At 40.1% G+C, this 24,961-nt stretch overlaps 1 protein-coding gene across 1 annotated transcript; it reads right to left on the bottom strand.

Moving 5' to 3' along the window:
* Positions 1-5,413: 5,413 nt before the first annotated feature.
* LOC109908648 (protein lin-28 homolog A-like) lies at positions 5,414-16,718 on the bottom strand. The gene is made up of 4 exons (XM_020507308.1): positions 16,709-16,718; positions 15,223-15,398; positions 9,614-9,792; positions 5,414-5,636 (listed from the first exon to the last, which is right to left on the bottom strand). The coding sequence occupies exons 1-4, from the start codon at positions 16,716-16,718 to the stop codon at positions 5,414-5,416; spliced, it is 588 nt and encodes a 195-aa protein (XP_020362897.1).
* Positions 16,719-24,961: the final 8,243 nt, after the last annotated feature.

The following is a 24,961-nucleotide window of genomic DNA, read 5'->3' as shown; positions in this document are numbered from 1 at the left end:
GTAAAATTTTATTGTTTTTTCCGGCAACCCCCCTGAATGCCACATTTAGTCTGCGCCAAAGTGATGCCATGCAGGATGTAAGATTATATTTGACACAACACAGGCGACTAAGTCAATGATCTTGAATGAAATGACTCACTGAAAGATACCTTTATCTCAACCATAATTTTATACAGTAGGCAGTATCAATAAGAACTAGATTATGAATTATATCTTAATCAAAATGGTTTGCAGAAAATGTAACTCCCCTATCACAGTACCTGTTTGGAACATGCTCTTAAAGGGACAGCACCATGATGTACTGGAAGAGACGAGCACAATGTTGCAACAAAGTATTCATAAATCGGTTATTATAAACATTGTCTCTTGAAAAGTTGTTTTGTTACTTGGTAAAACAACTTTAAAGTCTCTAGGCACTAGACTACCAACCCATTAATCAATTATAGGCCCAACATTGCATCACATGTTCAGGGTGTCAGAAACTGCAGCCTAAGTTAAAGAATAACAAAAAGATGATGTGACATAGGGCTAAAAAGAGACCCACCACTGTGTATCATATTGATATATTTTTATTAACAGGCTAGTCAATGATGCATGTGTCAACACTACTATGTCTGGTTCGCAACTCAGTTTGTAATACAGCTTGATACATGATTTGTCAAAGTGAGCTATAGGCCTACTATACCACATACTGTGGTTGGTGATAACAGTCAACATAGCTACATTCTTTGGTCTAATAAACAGCAGAGCAGAGAAATCAAGTAACACACAATATGAGGCCTATTGTTTGTTTTGTGCATCATACAGTGCTTTCAGGAAGTATTCATACCCATTGACTTATTCACATTTTGAGTTACAGCCTGAATTCAAAATTGCTTAAATATTTTTTTTTCATCTCACCAATCTACCTACACACAATACCCCATAATGACAAAGTGAAAACATGGTTTTAGAATTTCTTTGCACATTTATCAATTACACCTGTGAATTTTTCTGGTTAAGTCTCTTAAGAGCTTTGCACTCCTGGATTGTACAATATTTGCAAATTATAATTTGGAAAATTCTTCAAGCTCTGACATATTGGTTGTTTTCATTGCTAGACAGCCATTTTCGAGTCTTGCTATAGAATTTCAAGCCGATTTAAGTCCAAACTGTAACTAGGCCACTCAGAAATATTCAATATTGTCTTGGTAAGCAATTCCAGTGTATATTTGGCCTTGTATTTTAGATGATTATCCTGCTGAAAGATACATTTTTCTCCCAGTGTTGGAAAGCAGACTGAACCAGGTATTCCTCTAAGATTATGCCTGTGCTTAGCTCTATTCCATTTATTTTTATCCCCCAAAAACTCCCTAGTCATTGCAGATGACAAGCATACCCATAACATGATGTAGCCACCACCATGCTTAAAAATATTAAGAGTGGGACACAGTGATGTGTTGGATTTGCCCCAAAACAAAATGCTTTGTATTCAGGACTAAAAGTTCATTTCTTTGCCACATTCTTTGCAGTTTTACTTTGGTGCCTTAATGCAAACAGGATGCATGTTTTGGAATATTTTTATTCTGTACAGGCTTCCTTCTTTTCATTCTGTCATTTAGGCTTGTACTGTGGAGTAACCACAATGTTGTTGATCCATCCTGTTTTCTCCTATCACAGCCATTAAACCTTGTAACTGTTTTAAAGTCACCATTGGCCTCATGGTGAAATTCCTGAGCGGTTTCCTTCCTCTCCGGAAACTTAGTTAGGAAGGACGCCTGTATCTTTGTAGTGGCTGAGTGTATTGATACACCATCCAAAGTGTAATTAATAGCTTCAGCATGCTCAAAGGGATATTCAATGTCTGTTTTTTAAAACCAATCTACCAATAGCAGCCATTCTTTGAGAGACATTAGAAAACCTTCCTGGTCATTGTGTTTGAATCTGTGTTTGAAATTCACTGCGCAACTGAGGGACCTTACAGATAATTGTATGTGTTGGGTACAGAGATGAGGTAGTCATTCAAAAATTATGTTAAACACTATTATTGCACACAGAGTGAGTCCTTGCAACTTGTTATGTGACTTGTTAATTTATGCTTTCCATAAGGAAAGGGTTTGAATACTTATTGACTCAATACATTTCAGCTTTTGATTTCTAATTCAATTGTAAACATTTCTAAAAACATAATTCCACTTTGACATTATGGGGTATTTTGTGTAGGCCAGTAATGCAACATCTAAATTGAATCCGCTGTAAATTCAGGCTGTAACACAAAATGCTGAAACAGTGAACGGATGTGAATACTTTCTGAAGGCACTGTGTATTACCTCTATGCATTGAATACTGACATATAGGCCTAATTGAGATAGTGACAAGAAAGAATAGATGAGGGAAAAGAGGTGGGTATTAATTTTGTGAGGAATGATTCAGAATATTTTTTAACCATACTTTCAACTCATATAAGAAAGAAACATATGCAAAAGCATAACTTACACAAACTCATTACAATAATGTATCAAAAGATCAGTGGCAGATTTGTCACAAAATTTAACAAATGTGTTTCTGACAGTAAATACTGGTATTTTTCCCACAGCGTATGCTGAATATGTTTATATTTGATGCTTTGGTATTTAAGTAGGCCTAGTGTCACACGTCTGCAGAAACACAACAGAGATGTCAGAGGTTTATTGAGGCTGCTTGAAGTTGTTAGGGCGTTTGCCTGTCCTGGTAAGTATAGATAAGGTGATTTGTTCAAGAGGCGCTGTTGTCACCTACATGCAGAGTAATATACCCCTCTTGCTTTGAGTTCAGTATTATCATGTTATACATACACAAAATAATATCAATGCAGAGAATCATTCATAAATGTCTGTGATGTATTGGTGCAGAAAATGCTTAATCACAAAAAATAAAAGCAGTAAATAATCATTCAACAGCATTTCTGTGGGAGGTAGAACACATCGCATTGCAAACTGAAACAAATAAATCATTCACATAAAAGAAAAAAAAATCAAAAAAAATTCACAAAATTCATGGACAATTTCATCTTGATTAAAAAAAACTCTTGTCATTGTCCATTTTCAAAAACATCCTGAGGTAGACTTGTATAGATTCTTGACAAGGCATTTCTGTCTTGTTCTCATATAGTAAGAACATTGTAATATAAAAAACACGACCCACTCTAAATAAAATAAAAAGATTAAACCCATTGTCTGGACTTTACAGCCTAAATAAATTAAGGGATAAAATACTAGGCTCAAACCCATATGACTGTGTGACATCAAATGGCAAATGTCATTACCCATCAACACAAGCTCTTGAAAGGTCATAGACAAGGTCATTAATTTTCTTGAACCCCCACCGCGGCCCATTTATTCCCTCAAGGCGGCCATTATTAACCGTATAATGATAATTTTGCCCAAAAAACCCAAGTTAGACAGGTCCACTGGGCTAAAAATGGACCGGCCAGTCCAACCCTGGTCATCAAAATGCTTTGTCTACAAAGGGGCCCATTCTGTAGTTCCTACATGAAGAGGCAAGTCTACTCTATTCTAACTACTGACTGACTACCATGCAAAGTAAACAAGGGACTAAACAACATTATATTAATATTGTGACGAAGCTGTATATTAACAATAACCACTGAAAGTGGGGAGGTAGATGGTTTGGTGCTTCAGACTGGTCTTATGCCACTTCCAGAGAGAGACCGGAGAAGTAACTCAGGGTGTCTAAGGAAATATCATTATTCTCTAATACCTATGCTGTCTTACAACTTGATCACCAATTCAATCAGAAAAAGAGAGCAAAACTAGGATATAACATTAAATATAGCTAGCTGTACTACTGTAACGTCATAGCAACGTGTAAATAGTGCATTGCCCTTTTGGCTCTTTTGGCAATCAATGTTCTGCATGGGTTTTCCGGCAACCCAGCCTATAGGCTATAGGTACACACATAATACACTTCACCCCTCCTTCCAAAGTAGCTCCTCTTTAAATGGGGTTCCCTGAGTTCAACATGAGGATTTCAGAGAAACTAAACCCTAGCTACAATCATAAGGATCAATGAGTTATTCAGTATCTTTAAGAAATGCCCATATTCATACTCCATACATGATTAGTGCAGAGTATTGTTGCAATGGTTTACGCACAACATATTACGAAGTCAACTGAAAACGAAGCCCCTAAATATGACCATGAAGCTCTAAAGAGCCCACAACCAAAGCCAGTTTCAGTTTAAACAGAAATGAGCTAGAAATTGTAATACTGGATCAATTAGAGGTTTAGAGAATTAAGACAATGAATAAATAATAAATATAAAAAAGATAACAATATCTATATCCATTTAAGTGGTGTAAAGTATTCCAGTCACCTCTGTAAAAGAGGAATGAAGACTACACTTAGAACCATCTTATTCAACACTTGAGTCCCTTTATAATTGCACTCAATCATGAAAATATGTCCTTGAAGAAAAAACACTCAGCTCCATCCAAGAAAGCACATTTTTTCTAAATAGTTTCCAAGTACAACGAGACAATGATAAACAGGTAATGTATTGGGCACGGTATTAGAACACCCCTAATATGTAGAATATGTTAGAAAGCCATGTCTACATCCAAAGTAAAAGCTATGGGACAGACAGAAAGACACAGTCTGTCATACAATCAACGCTGGTCTAGCAATTAGCCTTGAGTCAAAGCTTTGTGAAATGCATGGGAGGAGGCAACATCCAACCACCCATGAGACAAATGGCCAGGCTATGGCACTTATGACAAGCTGTATTGTACACAGTCCTATCGGCATCCATGGTGTACCAACATTCATACAGCAGAAAGGGTTAAAACATTCACTTGGCCGAAGAAATGCACAATGACTTATAATACCCAACGAAGATTTCAATAAGCAGAAAGACACACTCCTTTTTGACCAAGAAACAATCTATTTCTGTACATTCACTTGGATGATTGTATTTTCTTTACCTTTTTCTAACAAAAAGTTTTGGGGAAAACACTCACAATCATCTCCAGTCAAATCAACGTAGGCTAGCTCTGATTTAGCTGCAGCAGGGAAAATAAAATGATCAGTGCACATAGGAACAGTGGTAAAAACTGACAATACAAGGCTTATTGCAGTTTGTAAACACAGTGAGTTTTGATTGTTTCAGTGTGAAGCTAAGACACTTCTTTATCTAATGCAGAATGAATACCTTCATTGACAAAAAAAAGGAATTACTAAAAGTATTTGAGTTGCAAAGAAGGTGGATAGATGTGTCTCTCTGTGCATTAAAACACAGAGCTAACTCTCAATCTCAACTATCGCATCAATAAAAGTACAATTTTCTTGCTGTTCGTTCGATAAATAAAGACAGCCTGATGTAGTTCCAACAGCAGCATTACAATGAAACCTTGTGATTGGCTGAATCCTTGAATGGATCAATCAGAGCTCTCCCTGGGGAGTAAGGGGGCGTGGCTCTGCTCCTCTTTCTCATCCCTCAATGATGATGCTATTCCCTGAGAGCCAGGGGAGGACTGCTGTGCTTTGATTGGACAGTTGGCCACCATGTGGCTGATGCTCTGGCAGCAATGGCACTTCTTGGGCTGAGGAGGTAGCTGGCATTCTTTGGCATGGTGGTCAGGTCCTCCACAGTTGTAGCATCTAGAACACAATGGGAGAAGGCGACTCGCACTAATACAATGATTTCAGACAGTTAACACCTTCTTCCACCAGAGTGCAGTGTTCTCCCACATATAGTTTCAGATTCTTGAATTTCCTCAGATCTCATCTATGATAAGATTAAGTAAATCTTGAGAAATTATTAGTATGACTGCCTCTTATGTATGCAGGGTTTATTTACTGCATACTTGTGTATGATCATTTTAGGAGGTGTATAGTGCATTAAAACCAATGCCTCAACACATACATTTCACACAATCTCAAATCCGTAGATGTGAGTATAGTAACAATGGGGAATTTTGTGATTGCATTAACTCCAACGCAGATGGAGCATCAGAGCCTACCCAAGCTTACTACCACTTCCCTCCTTCTTCTGTCCTCTGCCCTTTGCATCCCAACCCCCTACCATACACATACACACACCCTCTCCTCTTCTAGGATGCCGCTGATTATTGATCAGTGTGGGCACCAGGGTGAGAGAGGAGAGCAGAGGGGGCTCTTTGTTTCAATACTGCACCCTGACCTCTAACCCCTGACCCCTAGCCTTTTCTCTCTGGATCTGCCTTTCCCCCACCTAATTTACACAACACACCCCACTGTTGCCATGGCTGCCATGACCTATGACCTCTCTCAGGGTACCTACATCTGGTATCAATTAAATGGATCCTTTTCCCTTTTCTGCATCCCCTATTCCCACTTTCATGTTTGGGAGTCAGTGAGTTTAAATGGATAGGATCCTTTTCCCTTTTTACTTCTGCATTCCACTGTTATGTTTGTGAGTCGGCGAAAGAGACAGAGACAGTGTTAAATAAACTCACATCTATGCGGTGTTTGAGGTCATAAGACTAAATAGGCTAATAAAAAGCATAGCTGGAGCACACTCAGAGAAAAGTATTTTGTGTGGAGGTGCTGACTAACAGTGAATGAACTGCAAGCTATAAAAATAAATAAAGACTCGTACTTGTTTTTGGAAGAAAATACATTTTTTTGTCCATTACAATAACATACAATTGATCAGAAATACAGTGTAGACATTGTTAATGTTGTAAATGACTATTGTAGCTGGAAACGGCTGATTTATTATGGAATATCTACATAGGCGTACAGAGGCCCATTAACAGCAACCATCACTCCTATTTTCCAATGGCACATAGTGTTAGCTAATCCAAGTTTATCATTTTCAAAGGCTAATTGATCATTAGAAAACCTTTTTGCAATTATGTTAGCACAGTTGAAACTGTTGTTCTGATTAAAGAAGCAATAAAACTGACCTTCTTTAGACTAGTTGAGTATCTGGAGCATCAGCATTTGTGGGTTCGATTACAGGCTTAAAATGGCTTGAAATAAATAACTTTCTTCTGAAATTCGTCAGTCTATTCTTGTTCTGAGAAATGAAGGCTATTCCATGCGAGAAATTGCCAAGAAACTCAAGATCTGATTCAACGCTGTGCACTACTCCCTTCACAGAACAGCGCAAACTGTCTCTAACCAGAATAGAAAGAGGAGTGGGAGGCCCCGGTGCACAACTGAGCAAGAGGACAAGTACATTAGAGTGTCTAGTTTGAGAAACAGACACCTCACAAGTCCTCAACTGGCAGCTTTAATAAATAGTACCTGCAAAACACCAGTCTCAGCGTAAACGGTGAAGAAGCGACTCCGGGATGCTGGCCTTCTAGGCAGAGTTCCTCTGTCCAGTGTCTGTGTTCTTTTGCCCATCTTTTCTTTTTATTGGCCAGACTGAGATATTGCTTTTTCTTGGCAAATCTGCACAAGAATAGAACAAGAATAGACTGACGAGTTTCAGAAGAAAGTTATTTGTTTCTCGCCATTTTGAGCCTCTAATCGAACCCACAAATGCTGATGCTCCAGATACTCAACTAGACTAAAGAAGACCAGTTTTATTGCTTCTTTATGTTTGAGCTCCTTAATGATTTAACGGTTAACCCATAAGAGTCTAAGCCCTGTCTAAGCCAAGGAATGGGGGGGGGGGGGGGTTCTACTAAGCTATATGGAATTGTTTTAAAGAAAGTCATACCAAGGATCCTTTTGCTAGTTGATATTGAATTTTAAGACACCTTTGATGAAAACATATTTTTGTCCTGCTATTAGCCCATACACTCATTGAATAACAGATTTCCTACATGGAACAACAGACAGTCCCACAAAAAAATCGAAAGGAAGTTTGTTCTGAAGTGTCTGTCCTATATCTGATAGATGAAAGATCAGGAACCATTTTTTTCTACATGTATTTAACCCCATATTTTTGGCACTTAAACAGTCTCCATATATACTTCCATTCATTTTTTCAACTGGTACCTAGGGACCTTCAGACCAGTCGTGTGAGGCCTGTGGCGTTCTAGAGCAAAACAACCGACATGTATGTGTTCATGTTCGAGTCTCACCTTTCCACAGTCATATTAGTGTGTAGCCCAAACTGTTCGGAAGCTAAAGACAGAAGTTAGAAAATCGACTGTACCGACTTCAGACGAGTCCCAAGACGCCATCATGTTCATGAGAGTCTCATCTTTCCATAGAGGTGTCATAATAGTTTGTAGGCCAAACTGTTCTGACGCTACAGACGATTTTGTGAGAAGAACGGTTTTCGGGATGTCTCATGGTCTGACAAACACCACTCTAGCTCTGTCACCTTTCCCCGCAGATGCGGAAGCGTGACATAGGCGGAAGTGGTGGATTGAGATGCATCCAATGAAAAAAAACAGATATCTCTAGTTTAAACTAATGGATTTGTATAGGGATTTATTTATTATGCTAATTCAATTTTCACGGGGACCTGGACATCGACTTTAGGAGCTTTTAATAAGCCTACATGTCCCAATTTATTTTTACTACAATTTGCATTTGTCCTTGACACTTAGCCACAACCACAATCATGTGGTAGGCTAAAGGTAGGCTAAATACAACGATGTAAAGGAACAATACAAATGTAGGGAAGGGAACGAACACTAAATTGGGAATTAAGTATAGGCCAGAGGAGGCTGGTAGGAGGAGCTATAGGAGGACGGGCTCATTGTAATGGCTGGAATGGAATCAATGGAACTGAGTCAAACATGTCATTTCCATTTGTTTGATGTGTTTGATACCATTCCATTCATTCCATTCCAGCCATTACAATGAGCTGGTCCTCCAATAGTTCCTCCCACCAGCCTCCACTGATATAAGCTATACATGGTTATTACTTACCATCCCTACTGATAGTGACTAATAATAACTTAGGCTTTAGCCTACTAATTGAAGGAAACAGGAAATGTCGGGGCATACTGTATGATTAAAACGTTCTAGAGAGGACAAAGGTTACATTTTGCGTGACTCTTTGTCTTTTTATTGAATCCCTGCAGGCTAAATTACAGTGTATGGAGAACGCTGTTAATTATATTGCAAAAAATATGGATGCTCTTTCTACTTGGAACAGGCAGGTACGCTTGACCTTACTCATGGTTTCCTCACATGTAAAGGTGGTGGAATTATTCGTCAGAATCTGTAGACACACCTCCGCCACATTTATTTTATCTCCACCCCAAACGCGTACCTCGCTGGCGTTGGTGTTTCCCCCATGCTTAAATTTAAGGTCAGAATATGCGTAGAGAGAAAAATGCATAAAAAGGGAATAAAGTTGTGTTTATGCTGGAGTAACTAGGTCCTGAATTTCCACCAAAGACGATGAATAAATCTGTTTGATGTCAGACCATTGTGGCTAAAACGGTCAACTTGGCAACTTTCATGATGATGACACCAGATATTTTCAACAAACTCTAATTATTTGTTAACAACCATGCCACAGATAAACTTGTTGTTAATATTGCAGCGATCTTCATAGTTAATACTATAAGCAGAGTGTTACAGTGTTTCCATATCATGGAATTATTTTCAGTAAGTGGGGATGTTAAGTGATGCATGGTTCGGCTATGTGTCATTTAAAGATATTGATTTAACTGTCTCACCTGTCCCCCTTGGAGCGTCGTTTCTGTTGCCCCTTAGGTGTCTTCTCACAGCCCACACACTGTGCTCCCCCTGGCCCCGTCACCGTGACAGACTCTAGGCCTTTAGACGACTTCTTGAAGGTAAACTCCACCGCCTCGCCCTCCTTCAGGCTACGGAAGCCCTCCATGTGCAGCTTGCTCTGTGTAGGGGAGAGGGAGCATGAGTGTGGTCTGCGGAATAGTTTAGAACAGCATGAGAACTGTTCTAGGTGAGGGTAGAACGGAAGTGTTACCCTGTGAGGGAATGGGGAATGAGTAGTCAGAGTTGGAGAAAGGTTTTTTGGCCAGGGAACTGTTGAGAAGATATTAAAATGGTTCTAAGCCTGTGAAGAATTGTGGAAAACAGTTCTAAGGCCAGATATGATGCCCTTCCTGTGTCTACAAGGGTGCATTTGTTCCCCAGCCCAATTCCCAGCCTGGTCAGGAAGCAGAGACAAATAGAGTTTAAATGAATTTGACTCTGCCATTGTTTGTGCATATAGCTGGTCCCCTTCACATGTTGTCTTCTGGTGTGCTTACAGCTAAGAGCTGATCCTTAATTGGGATCCTACATGCATACATGAAGGTTCTGCATAGGTTTTAATACATCAATGGAAACATCCAGGCACTCTCGCGCTTTCTCAGGGGCCAACCCCCTCAGCCAATCCAGATTCCAGTCCCATTGACAGCCCTATTAAAACAACAATAACTGCTTGCTCACTACACCCTTCCCACTTCAGAATGTGTGTGTGTTTCTGTGTGTGTGTCTGCGTGGACAACGTTACCCCATCCCCCAAGCTAGTCACAGCATTCCAAGCTCCAACCTCCCCCTCCACCACCACACAGAACAGCCAATAGACTCTCCAAAAGAACTTAATCTGGTCAAGTCCCAGACTGACCATTGCTAAGGATGTTGGGAGAAGAGGGGAGGAGGGGAAAGGTGTGCATTCTTGGGATAGCTGCCCAAAAGGCACATAAATAATGGTTTCAAGAATGTATGTGTCCATCTTGAGAAAGACATTTCCTTGCCATTGTCAACCTTAGTCCAGGGCGTCCAGGGCCTCTGGAAAAAGAAGCTTGGATTTCATGGCCACCTAGTTCTATCGTCCTCATGTGCTTTGTCAAGCTGCCTGAACAGCGGTAGGTATGACACTAATTTCATACCATTGAGCTCAAGGTGAAGAATCATGCCTTGTTCAAGACCTTCCAGAGACAGAGAAAGTAACCCTGATCTGTTTCCCCAACCTGGTTTGTATTATTCTTTACGTACATGTTTTTCAGCGGCGGGGACTGGGAGACTAGTCAGGTTTGAGGCAAAGATGAACGAAGCAAAGTACAGAGAGATCCTTGATGAAAACCTGCTCCAGAGCGCTCAGGACCCCAGACTGGGGGCAATGGTTCACCTTCCAACAGGACAATGACCCTAAGCACACAGCCAAGACAACGCAGGAGTGGCTTCGCAACAAGTCTCTGAATGTCTTTGAGTGGCCCAGCCAGAGCCCGGACCTGAACCCGAACATCTCTGGAGAGACCTGAAAATAGTTGTGTAGCGTTGCTCCCCATCCAACCTGACAGAGCTTGAGAGGATCTGCAGAGAAGAATGGGAGAAACTCCCCAAATACAGGTGTGCCAAGCTTGTAGCATCATAGCCAAGAAGACTCAAGGCTGTAATCTCTGCCAAAGGTGCTTCAACAAAGTACTGAGGAAAGGGTCCGAATGCTTATGTAAATGTAATATTTCCTGGGGTTTTTTCATTACAAAAACATTTCTGAAACCTGTTTTTGCTTTGTCATTATTCGGTATTGTGTGTAGATTGATGAGGGAAAAATACAATTTCATCCATTTTAGAATGGCTGTAATCTTTAAAAAAATGTGAAAAAAAGTCAAGGAGTCTGAATACTTTCCAAAGGCACTGTATATCCGAGACACTCTCTTTAGTATGATATGTTAAATTTCATCTGGTATATATTAATTTGTGGATGTCCATCAGCCATTTTGTATGACATGTTACGAATTACAATTCGTATGATATGTTACGAATTTGCAAAATGTACAATATATTATGATTTTCCAAAAGTACAATATTTTAAGAATTAGCTAAATGTATGATATGCTAAGAAGTCCAATTTGTTGTGGCTAACATTAGCTAGCTGGCTAACGTTAGCTGGATTAGAGGATAAGGTTAGGAGTTAGGTTAAAGGGTTAAGGTTAGGGGAAGAATTAACTAAAAGAGTTAAGGTTAGGGTTAGGGGAAGGGTTAGCTAACAGGCAAGTAGTTGCAAAGTAGCTAAAAAGTAGTAAGTAGTTGAAAAGTTGCTAATTAGCTAAAATACTAAAGTTGTCCGTGATGAAATTTAAAACACGCAACTTTTGGGTTGCTATACGTTGGGGTGTATAACCTTAAACCCTAACATAGCTAACGTTAGCCAGCTTGCAAATGTCAGAGTTAGCCACCAAAAAATTGGAATTCATGACGTATCATACATTTTAAAAATCCGTAAGGTATTGTATGTTTTGCAAATTCATAACATAGCATACGAATTGTTTGCTGGACATCCACAAATGAATACATAACATATCATACTAAATGGATTGTCTCGGATTTACATAAAGAATCATGCGTAATGCTCTGTTTTTGCCTTAATTAACCTTCTTCCGTCTGTAACCATACCAAAAGTAACATATTATCCTAATTTGAGTGTCCCGAATTTACATTTACTATGTGACGTCTATTCTATGATACTGGGCTGGTTTACCAGATTATACTATGCTCATAGATTATTTTTTTAAGCCAATCTTAAAATGTTGTGGAGCAGAATTTTATGATGATGGTGAGAGGGCTGTGATGTGGAGGGTCAGTTTATGGCCCTTGCATAGCATCAGTCTTAACCCAGACTGTGAGGTCTCTTCTGGGGGGTTTGAAGTGATAATGGTGGGAAAGGAATCCAAGTCATGATGGCCTGACAACCTTCAGCATTCCTTCCCCTTCAGGAGGTGAACGGGCCGGAACTATCCCCTGACCCCCCTGACCTCTCCTCCTTCAATCACCCCCACCCCAACTCTCCCTCCCTTGACTGCTTTCTTGTGAATGAACACAGCTCTCAAGCTCTCTCTTTCTCTCTCCGTTTCTGTCAATCTCATTCTCTCTCACGCACAAATATACAATATTATCCACACACACACACACACTCATAACCCCCCCCCCCCCACCACACACACACATACAACCTCCCCACCACCCACTCTTCATTCACAGATAGTACAAGTTCACAGTACAAGATCACAGCCAGCAGGATTTCCTCTCTGTTAAGTTGACAATAGCAGCCATTGTCCAGCAGTCCCTACAGGCCTGTATGAGGGCAGAGGTGGATTAGAGGACTGGTAATGTGGGTGTTTGATAACCTTTTTATGGGTGAATCACTCATTTTTCTTCCTTTGATTAAGCAGTTTACAGGAACATGGAGCAGAGAAATTTGAGGAGAGGACTTTGGTCTTTAGCATCCAGGTTTACAGAGTGTGGAGGGCTGGTGGTGGATGGCTGGGGAGGGTGGATGGGTTGGGGCTACGGGCAGAGGGTCTGGGTGGGAGTCAGGGTGTTCCTAGTCTGGGGTGGGTGGGCTGCCACATGAGATGCCAACACCCCTGATGTTTGAAGGACTTTATAACAGGAAGCAGGGTTCGATGGGGACCGAGAGGAATGAGCCTTGTTATCTCTGCTTAGACTAACCCTTGTCTCTCTGTCTACTCTTTTTTAAGCCCAATTGCTAATATTAGCACTTTCAGACCAAATCCCTATTGTAAATGAATCTCCCCTGTTTAGCACATTTTAAATGTTATGCCCAAACTCTACTTTGAAGTCCCTCAGACCTCTACCTTAACTCAGGAAGGACGGTGGAGAAGACAGCCTCGGACATTATGGTACTCATAACTCTCTCTCTCTACCGCACCTGCTGTTTCTAACTCTGAATGATCGGCTATGAAAAGCCAAATGACATTTACTCCTGAGGTGCTGACCTGTTGCACCCTCTACAACCACTGTGATTATTATTATTTGACCCTGCTGGTCATCTATGAACGTTTGAACATCTTGGCCATGTACTGTTATAATCTCCACCTAGCACAGCCAGAAGAGGACTGGCCACCCCTCAGAGCCTGGTTCCTCTCTAGGTTTCTTCCTAGGTTTTTTCCTAGCTACCATGCTTCTACACCTGCATTGCTTGCTGTTTGGGGTTTTAGTCTGGGTTTCTGTATAGCACTTTGTGACATTAGCTGATGTAAAAAGGGATCTATAAATACATTTGATTGATTGATTGATTCTCGGGCATGTTGATAATCTCCAGGTTAATTTGACAAAACAATCCTGGAGTCATTAGGTTGTCATTCAGGAAGCTTAGCATTCCATTCCATTTGAAACAAACTAGATTTCCCCTCCGGTTTTACTAACTTGGTTTTACATTACTCCTAATTCCGACATTTTACATAACACTTATTCCCCAATATTTATTGTCATTCATTATCTGCCTTTGTAAAACTCTAAAAGATTGTGAGGTAAAAATGTGGCAATATATTTTTTATATTGAACCCATCCTTTTGTATTTCAAAACCAATATTCACATTCAATTCATTTTATTTTCTGGTAGGTTTATTAAAACACCAAATACAAACAATCTATTATTATGAAAATGTTATATTTTTGTCTGTAAATGTTTCATTCATTAGCTAGACTTATGATAATCAATTTCCCTAAAGGCTACCATTACCCTGCTTGCAACACCTAATCAGAAGCCTAATCAGATGTAACAACTGATCAATTAACCAAACACTTTTGTTCTTGGCTGGCTAATATCTTACTTTAGAGAGGTTCTTTTACATGTCACTTCTTGACAACATTAACTTTCTCATGCAAACTACAAAGATGATGGGCCTCTGATTCCAGTTATAGCATTGATGGCATATCATCTGAACATAAAAATAAACTAAATCTTGTTTTTAGTTTTAAAGCTACTTGACTTTATTTATCATGCTTGTTTCGATTTGGTAATATTAGCTACATAATACGTTTTAACTGAGTAATAAACTAATGTAGGCCTAATAAGAGTTGTTCCGCCTGTAAGAATAACATTATAAACCACATGCACTGCTGAGAAATAGGCCTAAATATTTTAATTTCTAAAACGTGAATCAGCTGACAATTTCAAGACAATGTTGTCAAATGTTTAAAAGAGATTTTAAAAATCCTATTGCCTCTTGCCCAACATATAAGCTATGAAAACATACAAACTATACATTCGTTTTGAATGAGTGCGGCAAAGTGGTTTTCAAGCACTATAAACAATGATTGATAGGCCTATATAATTGCATGATCGATAAATTCAAATGCCTAAAAACGCTAAATCAAGGCAGGTAAATAATAATGACCTACCTTAACGAAAACATCACAAAAGTGATATATTTACATTGTTGATAAATAAGACATGCACTCGCACAAAAACGCGCCAATAGAACCATTCGGACCTGTTTGGAGCTCGAGACAGGCCTTGACGAACATCAACACCACACTCTTCGAGTCCTAGTCCCACAGCAGACCTCACCTGATGAACGAATACATCGACAGTCTCCTCGAGCGGTGTCCCATCTCGGTTGGTCATCGACAGGAACCCGAAACCCATCCGGACGTTGAACCATTTACACACGCCGCTGCCACGAGACGAACCCAGATCCTCCTCTGAGCCCGTGGCTTCCTCCTCTTCCGTCTTTGCACAGCCCCCTTTCGAGATAAATAATGTCACTCAGTCAGTTTAGAAAATATAGATGTTTGAAATATGGCATGTCTTGTCAACAATTGTGGCAGGAAAACGAGTTGGGGAGGCTCTTACTCTGATGTTTTTCAGCGTCAGTTCTTTGGTTCGACATGAAGAAGGCATTTAATGGGTTGCGTAATGGTAAAGAGCTCGAGAGCAGCGCAGCAAGCTAGGAACACATGGGTGTAAACAATGTTGCTATTCGAAACAATGTCGATATATTATCCATAGGAATATACTTTTTTTTTAAACTAGTATATTAAACGGACTCTTTTTCAAGTTGTTTTGAAATGGAAACAATACGCTAATGGTGATAATAATAATAGGTCTAATCATACTAGCCTAATTATATATAACAATACGATAATAATGAACATTCTTATAAATAATAATATGCGTAATAAATATAAGCTAATCGAAATAATATCGTCAAAATGAATCATTTGAATAAATATACACGTTTTAAATGTATCTACCATTACAATAGTATAGCTTCTAACGTGTTGATTTACACGATACATGCCTAAATAATTCCCAAGCACGTAAGATATTGACTCTGATAATGTAGCCTAATAAAACTTTGCATTTTCTTCCCATGAGGAGCAACGAAAACCGAGAACACAATATCTTTGAATATTTGAAGACAAAAATATAGAAAATATTAAACTTCAAGATTCAGTTACCAATGAAAAGTATAAAGCAAAATGCATCACCTATAGTCATAATTTATCCCAAAATGTCAACGCAAGCACTGAAAACCATTCTTCCATGAAAAGAGATTGTAGGTCCCAAATCGAAGAATAAATCATTACAACAACATTCTCAGGCAAACGTGTGCTGTTGCTTTCGGAAAACGTTCCTAATCTAAACACTAATGACCGATCTACCTGTAAACTGCTGTTCGGAAAAAGAGACCATCCCTTTCCCGGGTATATTTTAATCCAGGGTTACCGTGTCCTCCTCTCCCCAGTCCCCCCTGCCCTGCCCTGTCCACCTTCAACCCTCCTTCACTCTACACTTTCCCGAATACAGTTTAACAAAGGCGCAGAAGAGGACCAGAACAGCAATGGAAACAAACAAAGAGTGTTGGAGATACTTTCGCCCTGACAACCGGTGGTGTAAAACTGCTGGGAGTAATTTCTCAAAAGAATCCCCAAATCTGAAAGACAATACAAGGAAACCCAACCCGCCCTCTTTTTGTCTCTTCTCATAAAGAGATCTTTCCATCGAATCCCCTCAAAGATCTTCAAAGAACCTGTGGAACCATTGCCTGTACCTTCTGCCATGGTTTGGGGGGTTCCTGGCCCTCCTACAACTCCAGAAGAATCAGGCAATAAACTCTGGTTGTATCGTCAACATCCGTGCACGTTTTTCGGTAATCCCTCTTTGGAAAATAGTGTATTTTCCTTCTCCTGGTCTCTTGCACAATATGGAAGGGAGCCCACTCTGACCCTCCTATACCTCTAATAGTAACCCCCACCTTTTCGATCCAGGCCACCACGTGATGCTCAATTGCAATCTTCTGGCTGATAAATTAAACATTCCACTGTGATAGGGCCCAAATTCGCCGAGCGACCAATCAGCGGGGAGAACCACCTAGATGTTAGCAGCGGGGCCTTGGGGGACTCACACCCCGAGCGACCCCCTCCACTTCCGGGACAGGAGAGAGCCACAACCCCCACAGTGCCTGGAGCATTTGAATATGCGGATAATGAGTCACTCAGGTGCATGGTTTCACAGAAACCATTCAAATTAAACCTTGCCCTTCCACATTCCACACCATCAAAAACCAAGGACATCTAAATCCAGCTGTTCTGTTTCTGTTTGTTGCAATCACACATGAACACACTAAAAAAGTCACATTAAAATAATCTATAAACCAAAGAATAGGCTAATATCAGGAAAATAAATGTAAGCAGTGAGCCGGAAAAAATAGAAGATCTTATTTAAAGTAGCTGATCTTGTAGAAATATCCAGGATAGGCAGGCTACATGCATTCCCCTTTGTCATTTCGTTTGAAACAATTTTGACAATATTTTGCTACTGTCATACGTGTTTAGGATTACTATCGACTACATGCAGTAAACAAAGGAAATAAATAAACACCCATCTCTTGAGATACTAGTTCCACACAACCCTCCCGTGAATGTTGCTCTTATAATTCACCATAACTTGCTTGTTATTTGTGTTGGGGGTGCACGGTCTGTGAAAGACGGTGAAATAGGTTTCCATCGAATTCCCTCAGAAACGCTGACGGATACAGATAATGAATATGCACGTCAACAGAGGGGTTGTGTTGCCTTGTGTGAGAGGGGGAGGGCCTGTCCTCATAGGCTACAAGGCTATGGCACATTATTACTGGTGCTTTGTTATAACTTTGTAGTGCCCTCTCAATATTGGTAAGTTTAAATGGAAAATAAAACCAGATAGAATAACCTTGAAAGGAATCCAAAAAGTTGAGTGAAGTGTCACTTCTACAAATCTGACTATTTCTCACCATCTCAATTGTGATAGAAAAATAAGACGTTTACAGGCTACCAATGCTATCCCAATCAATGAGACAATTCCCCCTGGTAGACACTGCAGACTAAACGTGAGGTAACAATAGGATAAAAGGCCGGGTAACAGAACAAGTAATCATGTGTAAAACACACCAAGTTACACACACACAAAATAGTCCTACTTCATAGTGCCCATATATTTGGCATATATTTCAGGTTAACAAAGGAATAAAATGGTCAACTCACCACAATTGGGATCTTTTGGACACATTTTAGAAAGTAATTCTTGGTGAGCTCTTCAAAAGCAAGGCTATATGTAAAACCTGTCAGTCCCTTCACCGACTTGACACAGGTATTTATGGTCTCTGAAACCCAAAGGTTCAGGATCCCTGCTGAAGCATTTGAATAATTAGCGACAATGAGTCACCTTTACCGGATCTGTGCTCTAACTCAGCCGTCAACGCTTTTCAAAGGCAGCTGTCATGACATTGACAATGCAGGTGTCATCCGGCTTTTCTCTAAGCACTGAGTACACCGCATGAACTCAATAGGCTACAATACTTCAAGTCAATTACAATGTCGGATAATTAAAATGACTAAGATAACTTGGGTTGTGGGAATCAGCTGCATCATAAGTGGAAAGCCCATCCACCTGTTGCCGTAAAGCGCCTGACAAAGACACTGAGTCACGCACATCAATAGTAAAACATGGATATCTTGTCAGATACAGGAAACGGAAACCAATCGTACGCTGTGAAAGGGACACTTTGAGGTCGTGCATGTCCGTTGGGCAGCTGGTGCGCTGGGCCATATGGGACCCTTGTCACCTGTACCCTCGTGCCTTACCCTTCTTCTTTACATGTGTGCCAACGACACCTGTGAGATAAGGCGTCCCCAGGATGAACGGGAAGTGGAGGAGGGAGTCATTTTGGGTTGGACATAGGATCCTCCATCTTATAAAACCATCAGTCATCCTAGAGCATTACACACTGGAGAGAAAGAGAGAGAGAGCGACAGGGAGCAAAAGAGAGAGCGAGAGACACACACAAGTAGAGGGAGAATGGTAGATAGAGAAATAGAGATATATAGAGGTGAGAGGGAGAAAGAAAAAGAGGGAGAGGGGCAGATAGAGGAATGGGGGGACAGAGAGAAAGAGAGGAGAGAACGAGATGGTGAGAGAGGTGTTAGCTAATTAAAACTATATGACTGGTTTCATTCAAATTCTTCTCTAATAATCTCTCAGGCTTGCTGCTACACTGCAGTCTTCTCTGGGTCACCATGGAGACGAAGGGCCCTGGATCTGTTGGTCAGAGCACAAAGAAGGCCGGCCTTAAGGTGACCCCTGTCACACACAGGGGCTTAGTAATTACAATGCCTCGACATGTGCTCACTGGTCACACACACTGCAACCCCCACCCAACTTCCACACACGCATGCTAGCAAACACACAAATGCATGCACCCACACTACCAGATGTTATGTAATAGTGACTGAAAGGGCAGAGGGTTCCATCTATCTTACCCCTCTCATGGTTGTTGACTGTCATTCCTGTAACAGCAGGCAAGATATCTGTAAGATTATCTACAACCAGGCTGCAAGAGTGTATAGTGTTTCTCTCTTGGGTTCATTAATTTAATGTGTCTGTGTGTGTGTGTGTGTGTGTGTGTGTGTGTGTGTGTGTGTGTGTGTGTGTGTGTGTGTGTGTGTGTGTGTGTGTGTGTGTGTGTGTGTGTGTGTGTGTGTGTGTGTGTGTGTGTGTGTGTGTGTGTGTGTGTGTGTATGTGTGCGTGTATGCGCACACATGTGTGCATGTGTTGTGAGGAGCATGAGGTGTACTGATCCATGTTTTCATATCAAGAACTGCATTGGGGAGTAGTTGACCTGGGAAACATGTTAGGGCCTTGTGGTTGGTTGAAGGAGAAAGCCCAATGGCTCCATATGGTTTCAGCTGTCAGCTCACATCTCACCTTCCTCCCCCAGGGGACACAGCACTGATCAATAACCTGATCCATCTGTACCTGATCCATGCATCATACTGTGATGTTCTGACAGGTAGCCCTCCCTCTCTCTTTTTCTCTCTTCCTCCCTCCCACAAAAAAAATAATTGTTAGAAAAGCCTGTTGCTTTTATATCTACGCTTTTATTCAATCACTGTGGTACATTTTTTCAGATGCAAGTGGTATATTTTCATAACTGATAACACTTGTCTTATGTTCAGAACCTTTGACTGAGCATTCATTGGAGTCAAACACTTCTTTCACCCCTGAGTTATTCATGCAATATCCATTTTTCTTGTCAAATACCATGACAACATTTTGTTTAGTCACCAATAGTCACCATTTAGTCATTTTAACTCGCATGTAATCTAATAGCAAAAAATGCCAGATACAATTTTCTAAATACATCTGTTGGATGTGCTGAATAGAAGTAATAAAATAAGGTAAATACAATTTTTCATGAAGTATTTAGCTATGTACCAGTATGTACCATTTTTTAAGTTTACGGCCATTTTTTTTTCAGCATTTGTTTGCATCCAATGTAAAGTTTGAAGCGTGTTGAGAAAAATGAGATTCACAGGTTCAGTATCCTTACTATAAACAGCACACATGTAGAAGAAATCATCAGATATAGGGTATTGTGGCAGGTGCAGTAAAGCAGAAGCCTACAGTTAAAAGGTATTGGTGTAGCCTGGTATATGTATGCCATTTCTGCCCTATGCAACATTGCATAATATCAACTTGTCTATGTGACTTGTTATTGTAACTGCTACAGTAATACCTCTCTCGCTCTGCTTGACAAAGTCAACAGCGAAAGTCAGATAATAAGTGAAATATACTGTCATTTACAAACCAGGCATTTCAGCAGTGCATTGTAAACTATTGCGCCATAATTTAAAATGGTAACTTTTTACACATTGCCCTAATGTATTGAAGCACACTGGCTGATGTAGGATGATAGTGATGTAGTATTTACAGCCACATCCGTATAGGATTTGGTTTAACCTTCCAACCTAAATTGATGTCAATTGATACATTTATGATGTGAAAATATTACATTTTACAGTGTTCAGCAGTTCTGAACTGTTAAGTGATAGTTAAATGTATGTATTGTTAGCCAATTACAAGAACATTTATGAATATGTATGTAAACTGAAAGAGCGATTTGATGCAGTGAACAAGAGACTTTGAATTGTTTTGCAGTACTCAGTCAATTGAAAAAGTGCTTAGAGTTTTGAAACATGAGTCAATTTGATGATTTGTTTCGATTTTTGTGTTCAGAGTTGTGAAAATGTACCACATACTTGTGAAAATTGTAGCAAAGTGATTGAAAAAAAACTGTAATAAGCTACATATCCTATACATTCTGTTTGCATGTTAACTGTTTTTAACATGGACTAACATGTAGCTTAGAGTGTTTGATTGGTTAATGTGTTGTTACTTGTTGAGGTCAGGTAAGACAGTCCATCTCCAGGCCATCTGCTGAGAGAGCCAATACATCAAACTACTGTGACACTGTCTGGTGGTTTTGCTGATTATCTGCCAATAGGGGTTGAGCAACAGAGGTACTAACAAGTTCATTTTCACATAAGAATTTTAGATATTCTACAGTGTGTGTGTGTGTGTGTGTGTGTGTGTGTGTGTGTGTGTGTGTGTGTGTGTGTGTGTGTGTGTGTGTGTGTGTGTGTGTGTGTGTGTGTGTGTGTGTGTGTGTGTGTGTGTGTGTGTGTGTGTGTCAGAGCAGAGAACATTTCTGGCTGGCATTTGACAATAAATGTTAAAGTAGCATTTATATGTATATACAGTACCAGTCAAAAGTTTGGACACACCTACTCATTCCAGGGTTTTTCTTAATTTTTTACTATTTTATACATTGTAGAATAATAGTGAAAATACACACATGGAATCATGTAGTAACCAAAAAAGTGTTAAACAAAACAAAATATATTTTATATTTAAGATTCTTCAAAGTAGCCACCCTTTGCCTTGATGACAGCTTTGCACCGTTTGGAGGGGTTGTTCTACAATGTAGAAAATAGTTTAAAATAAAAAATAAAATAAAAATTATAATTTAATAAGTAGGTGTGTCCAAACGTTTGACTGGTCTGGATAGGTGGAGTGAAATGTGTTATTTTATAGGGTCAGTACAGAGCCCCTGGAGTAAATTAGAGTTAAGTGCTTTGCTCCAGGGCATATCGAAATACTTTTCACTTTTGTCGGCTCGGGTATTCGAACCAGCGAAGTTTCGCTTACCGTCATGAACGCTCTAACCACTAGACTATTTCAGCACCTTGGACAGCTCTTACTGCTAAAGTGAAACCTCTAAAAACAAACTGTTGATGATTTCTGAAAGTTACATTTGGCGCTCAACGAAGACTACTAGTCAGAAGAAGCGTTCATACGTCAAGCCACAACGTGTCATTTTTTCATAAAGCTTCAAACATTCAAATCACTATGCAGATTCAAGTCAATTGCAGGGCTAGAACACGGGATTGATGATTCACTTCAAGGTGTCTCTATTTACATTTTAACTGATCATGTGTCGATCGATATCGTTATTCGATAACGAAAAGCGCCCATGTAAACATTTTGTGAACCCATCCCTTGTTGTGCATGGTGCTATAGTCTACCTTTCAATTCGTCTCACAATTCAAACTCGTTTTAATGATCCATAGACTCCACCTGGTGGTGACAAATGTATATGCATGGATACAGTGAGAGATTACATTAAATCAGTCCTCTCTATCATCACTGAATGCAACTGAACCTGTCACTTTTATTAATACGGTGTGGCTCGAATCCTCACCAGTCATATTTCTCACATCAACAAGATTACTGTAAAACAATGTATCTCTCATCCCACTAGATGTCACTCTGGTTCCATTACAAATTTGCAGAGGCCTAAACTGGATCGAGGCTTGTTTGAATTAAACAGATTTATTTATTTATTTATTTTACCTTTATTTAACCAGGTAGGCAAGTTGAGAACAAGTTCTCATTTACAATTGCGACCTGGCCAAGATAAAGCAAAGCAGTTCGACAGATAAAACGACACAGAGTTACACATGGAGTAAAAACAAACATACAGTCAATAATGCAGTATAAACAAGTATATATACAATGTGAGCAAATGAGGTGAGAAGGGAGGTAAAGGCAAAAAAGGCCATGATGGCAAAGTAAATACAATATAGCAAGTAAAATACTGGAATGGTAGTTTTGCAATGGAAGAATGTGCAAAGTAGAAATAAAAATAATGGGGTGCAAAGGAGCAAAATAAATCAATTAATTAAAATTAAATACAGTTGGGAAAGAGGTAGTTGTTTGGGCTAAATTATAGGTGGTCTATGTACAGGTGCAGTAATCTGTGAGCTGCTCTGACAGTTGGTGCTTAAAGCTAGTGAGGGAGATAAGTGTTTCCAGTTTCAGAGATTTTTGTAGTTCGTTCCAGTCATTGGCAGCAGAGAACTGGAAGGAGAGGCGGCCAAAGAAAGAATTGGTTTTGGGGGTGACTAGAGAGATATACCTGCTGGAGCGTGTGCTACAGGTGGGAGATGCTATGGTGACCAGCGAGCTGAGATAAGGGGGGACTTTACCTAGCAGGGTCTTGTAGATGACATGGAGCCAGTGGGTTTGGCGACGAGTATGAAGCGAGGGCCAGCCAACGAGAGCGTACAGGTCGCAATGGTGGGTAGTATATGGGGCTTTGGTGATAAAACGGATTGCACTGTGATAGACTGCATCCAATTTGTTGAGTAGGGTATTGGAGGCTATTTTGTAAATGACATCGCCAAAGTCGAGGATTGGTAGGATGGTCAGTTTTACAAGGGTATGTTTGGCAGCATGAGTGAAGGATGCTTTGTTGCGAAATAGGAAGCCAATTCTAGATTTAACTTTGGATTGGAGATGTTTGATATGGGTCTGGAAGGAGAGTTTACAGTCTAACCAGACACCTAAGTATTTGTAGTTGTCCACGTATTCTAAGTCAGAGCCGTCCAGAGTAGTGATGTTGGACAGGCGGGTAGGTGCAGGTAGCGATCGGTTGAAGAGCATGCATTTAGTTTTACTTGTATTTAAAAGCAATTGGAGGCCACGGAAGGAGAGTTGTATGGCATTGAAGCTTGCCTGGAGGGTTGTTAACACAGTGTCCAAAGAAGGGATAGAAGGGAAGATAGAGTTTCTATGTTTTTGTGCATGAAACCTAAAGACACACTCATATACAAATCATAATGAAGACAACATCAATAGAATAACATAATGAAAAACCATTTTGTTGACTATATATGCTAATGAGATTTGAGCCTTTAAAAAAGAAGAAAACAATGAAAAATAAGAAGCCTTGGGCTATAAAAAAAAATCAACACAAGCACAGTCAGGGGGCCTTCATAATAGAAAAGCCTAACTGATTATTATGGAGAGAAGCGAGCTGTGCCAGTGGGCTTGATTCGAGGAGAAGATCCTAGCCGTGGGTGTCCACTCCGGTTCCCAGTGCTAGCTGCCAGTGCTGCGGCTCTAATCCACCGTGTGAGTGGGTATTTATCTGCCTCCCAGGAGCTCATCTTGCCAGGGCTTCTAGCTCGTCCAAAAGGATGTAGTGGGTGGCATCATCTTTCATCTCAACCGTCAACTTCAAAGCTTCTACATATTTAAATGTTGTAATGTTTTCGACATAAACCTACTCAGCCCACCGATGCTTCGTGGAATTGGAAATCTCCTGTGTGAAAAGCAATAATGATCAAGCAGAAGTAGGCTATTTCAAAGATTTAGGATTCAGATTTTTTTGCTGTTGTCTTTATTGGCAAGGAACAAAATACATTTGAAAAGGCGCTCAACTGGGGCCACACAAGGGCCCTAAGCCCTCTGTTATTTTATCTTTATTCAAATGTCATCTCTTTCCCTCTCCACTGTCATATACTGACAAACTGTGTTCTATAGCCTCTCGCCATAGGCTGTATCATATAGCCAAAATCGTACAGGTTGAATCTCTTTTGTTCAATAAATAGTAGATGTAAGACAATGTGCCCATATTGTAAC

Source organism: Oncorhynchus kisutch, linkage group LG17 (assembly GCF_002021735.2).
Source record: "Oncorhynchus kisutch isolate 150728-3 linkage group LG17, Okis_V2, whole genome shotgun sequence".
NCBI lineage: Eukaryota > Metazoa > Chordata > Actinopteri > Salmoniformes > Salmonidae > Oncorhynchus > Oncorhynchus kisutch.
The sequence above is the reverse complement of the archived record's forward strand: the minus strand, read 5'-3'. Positions and strand labels throughout refer to the sequence as shown.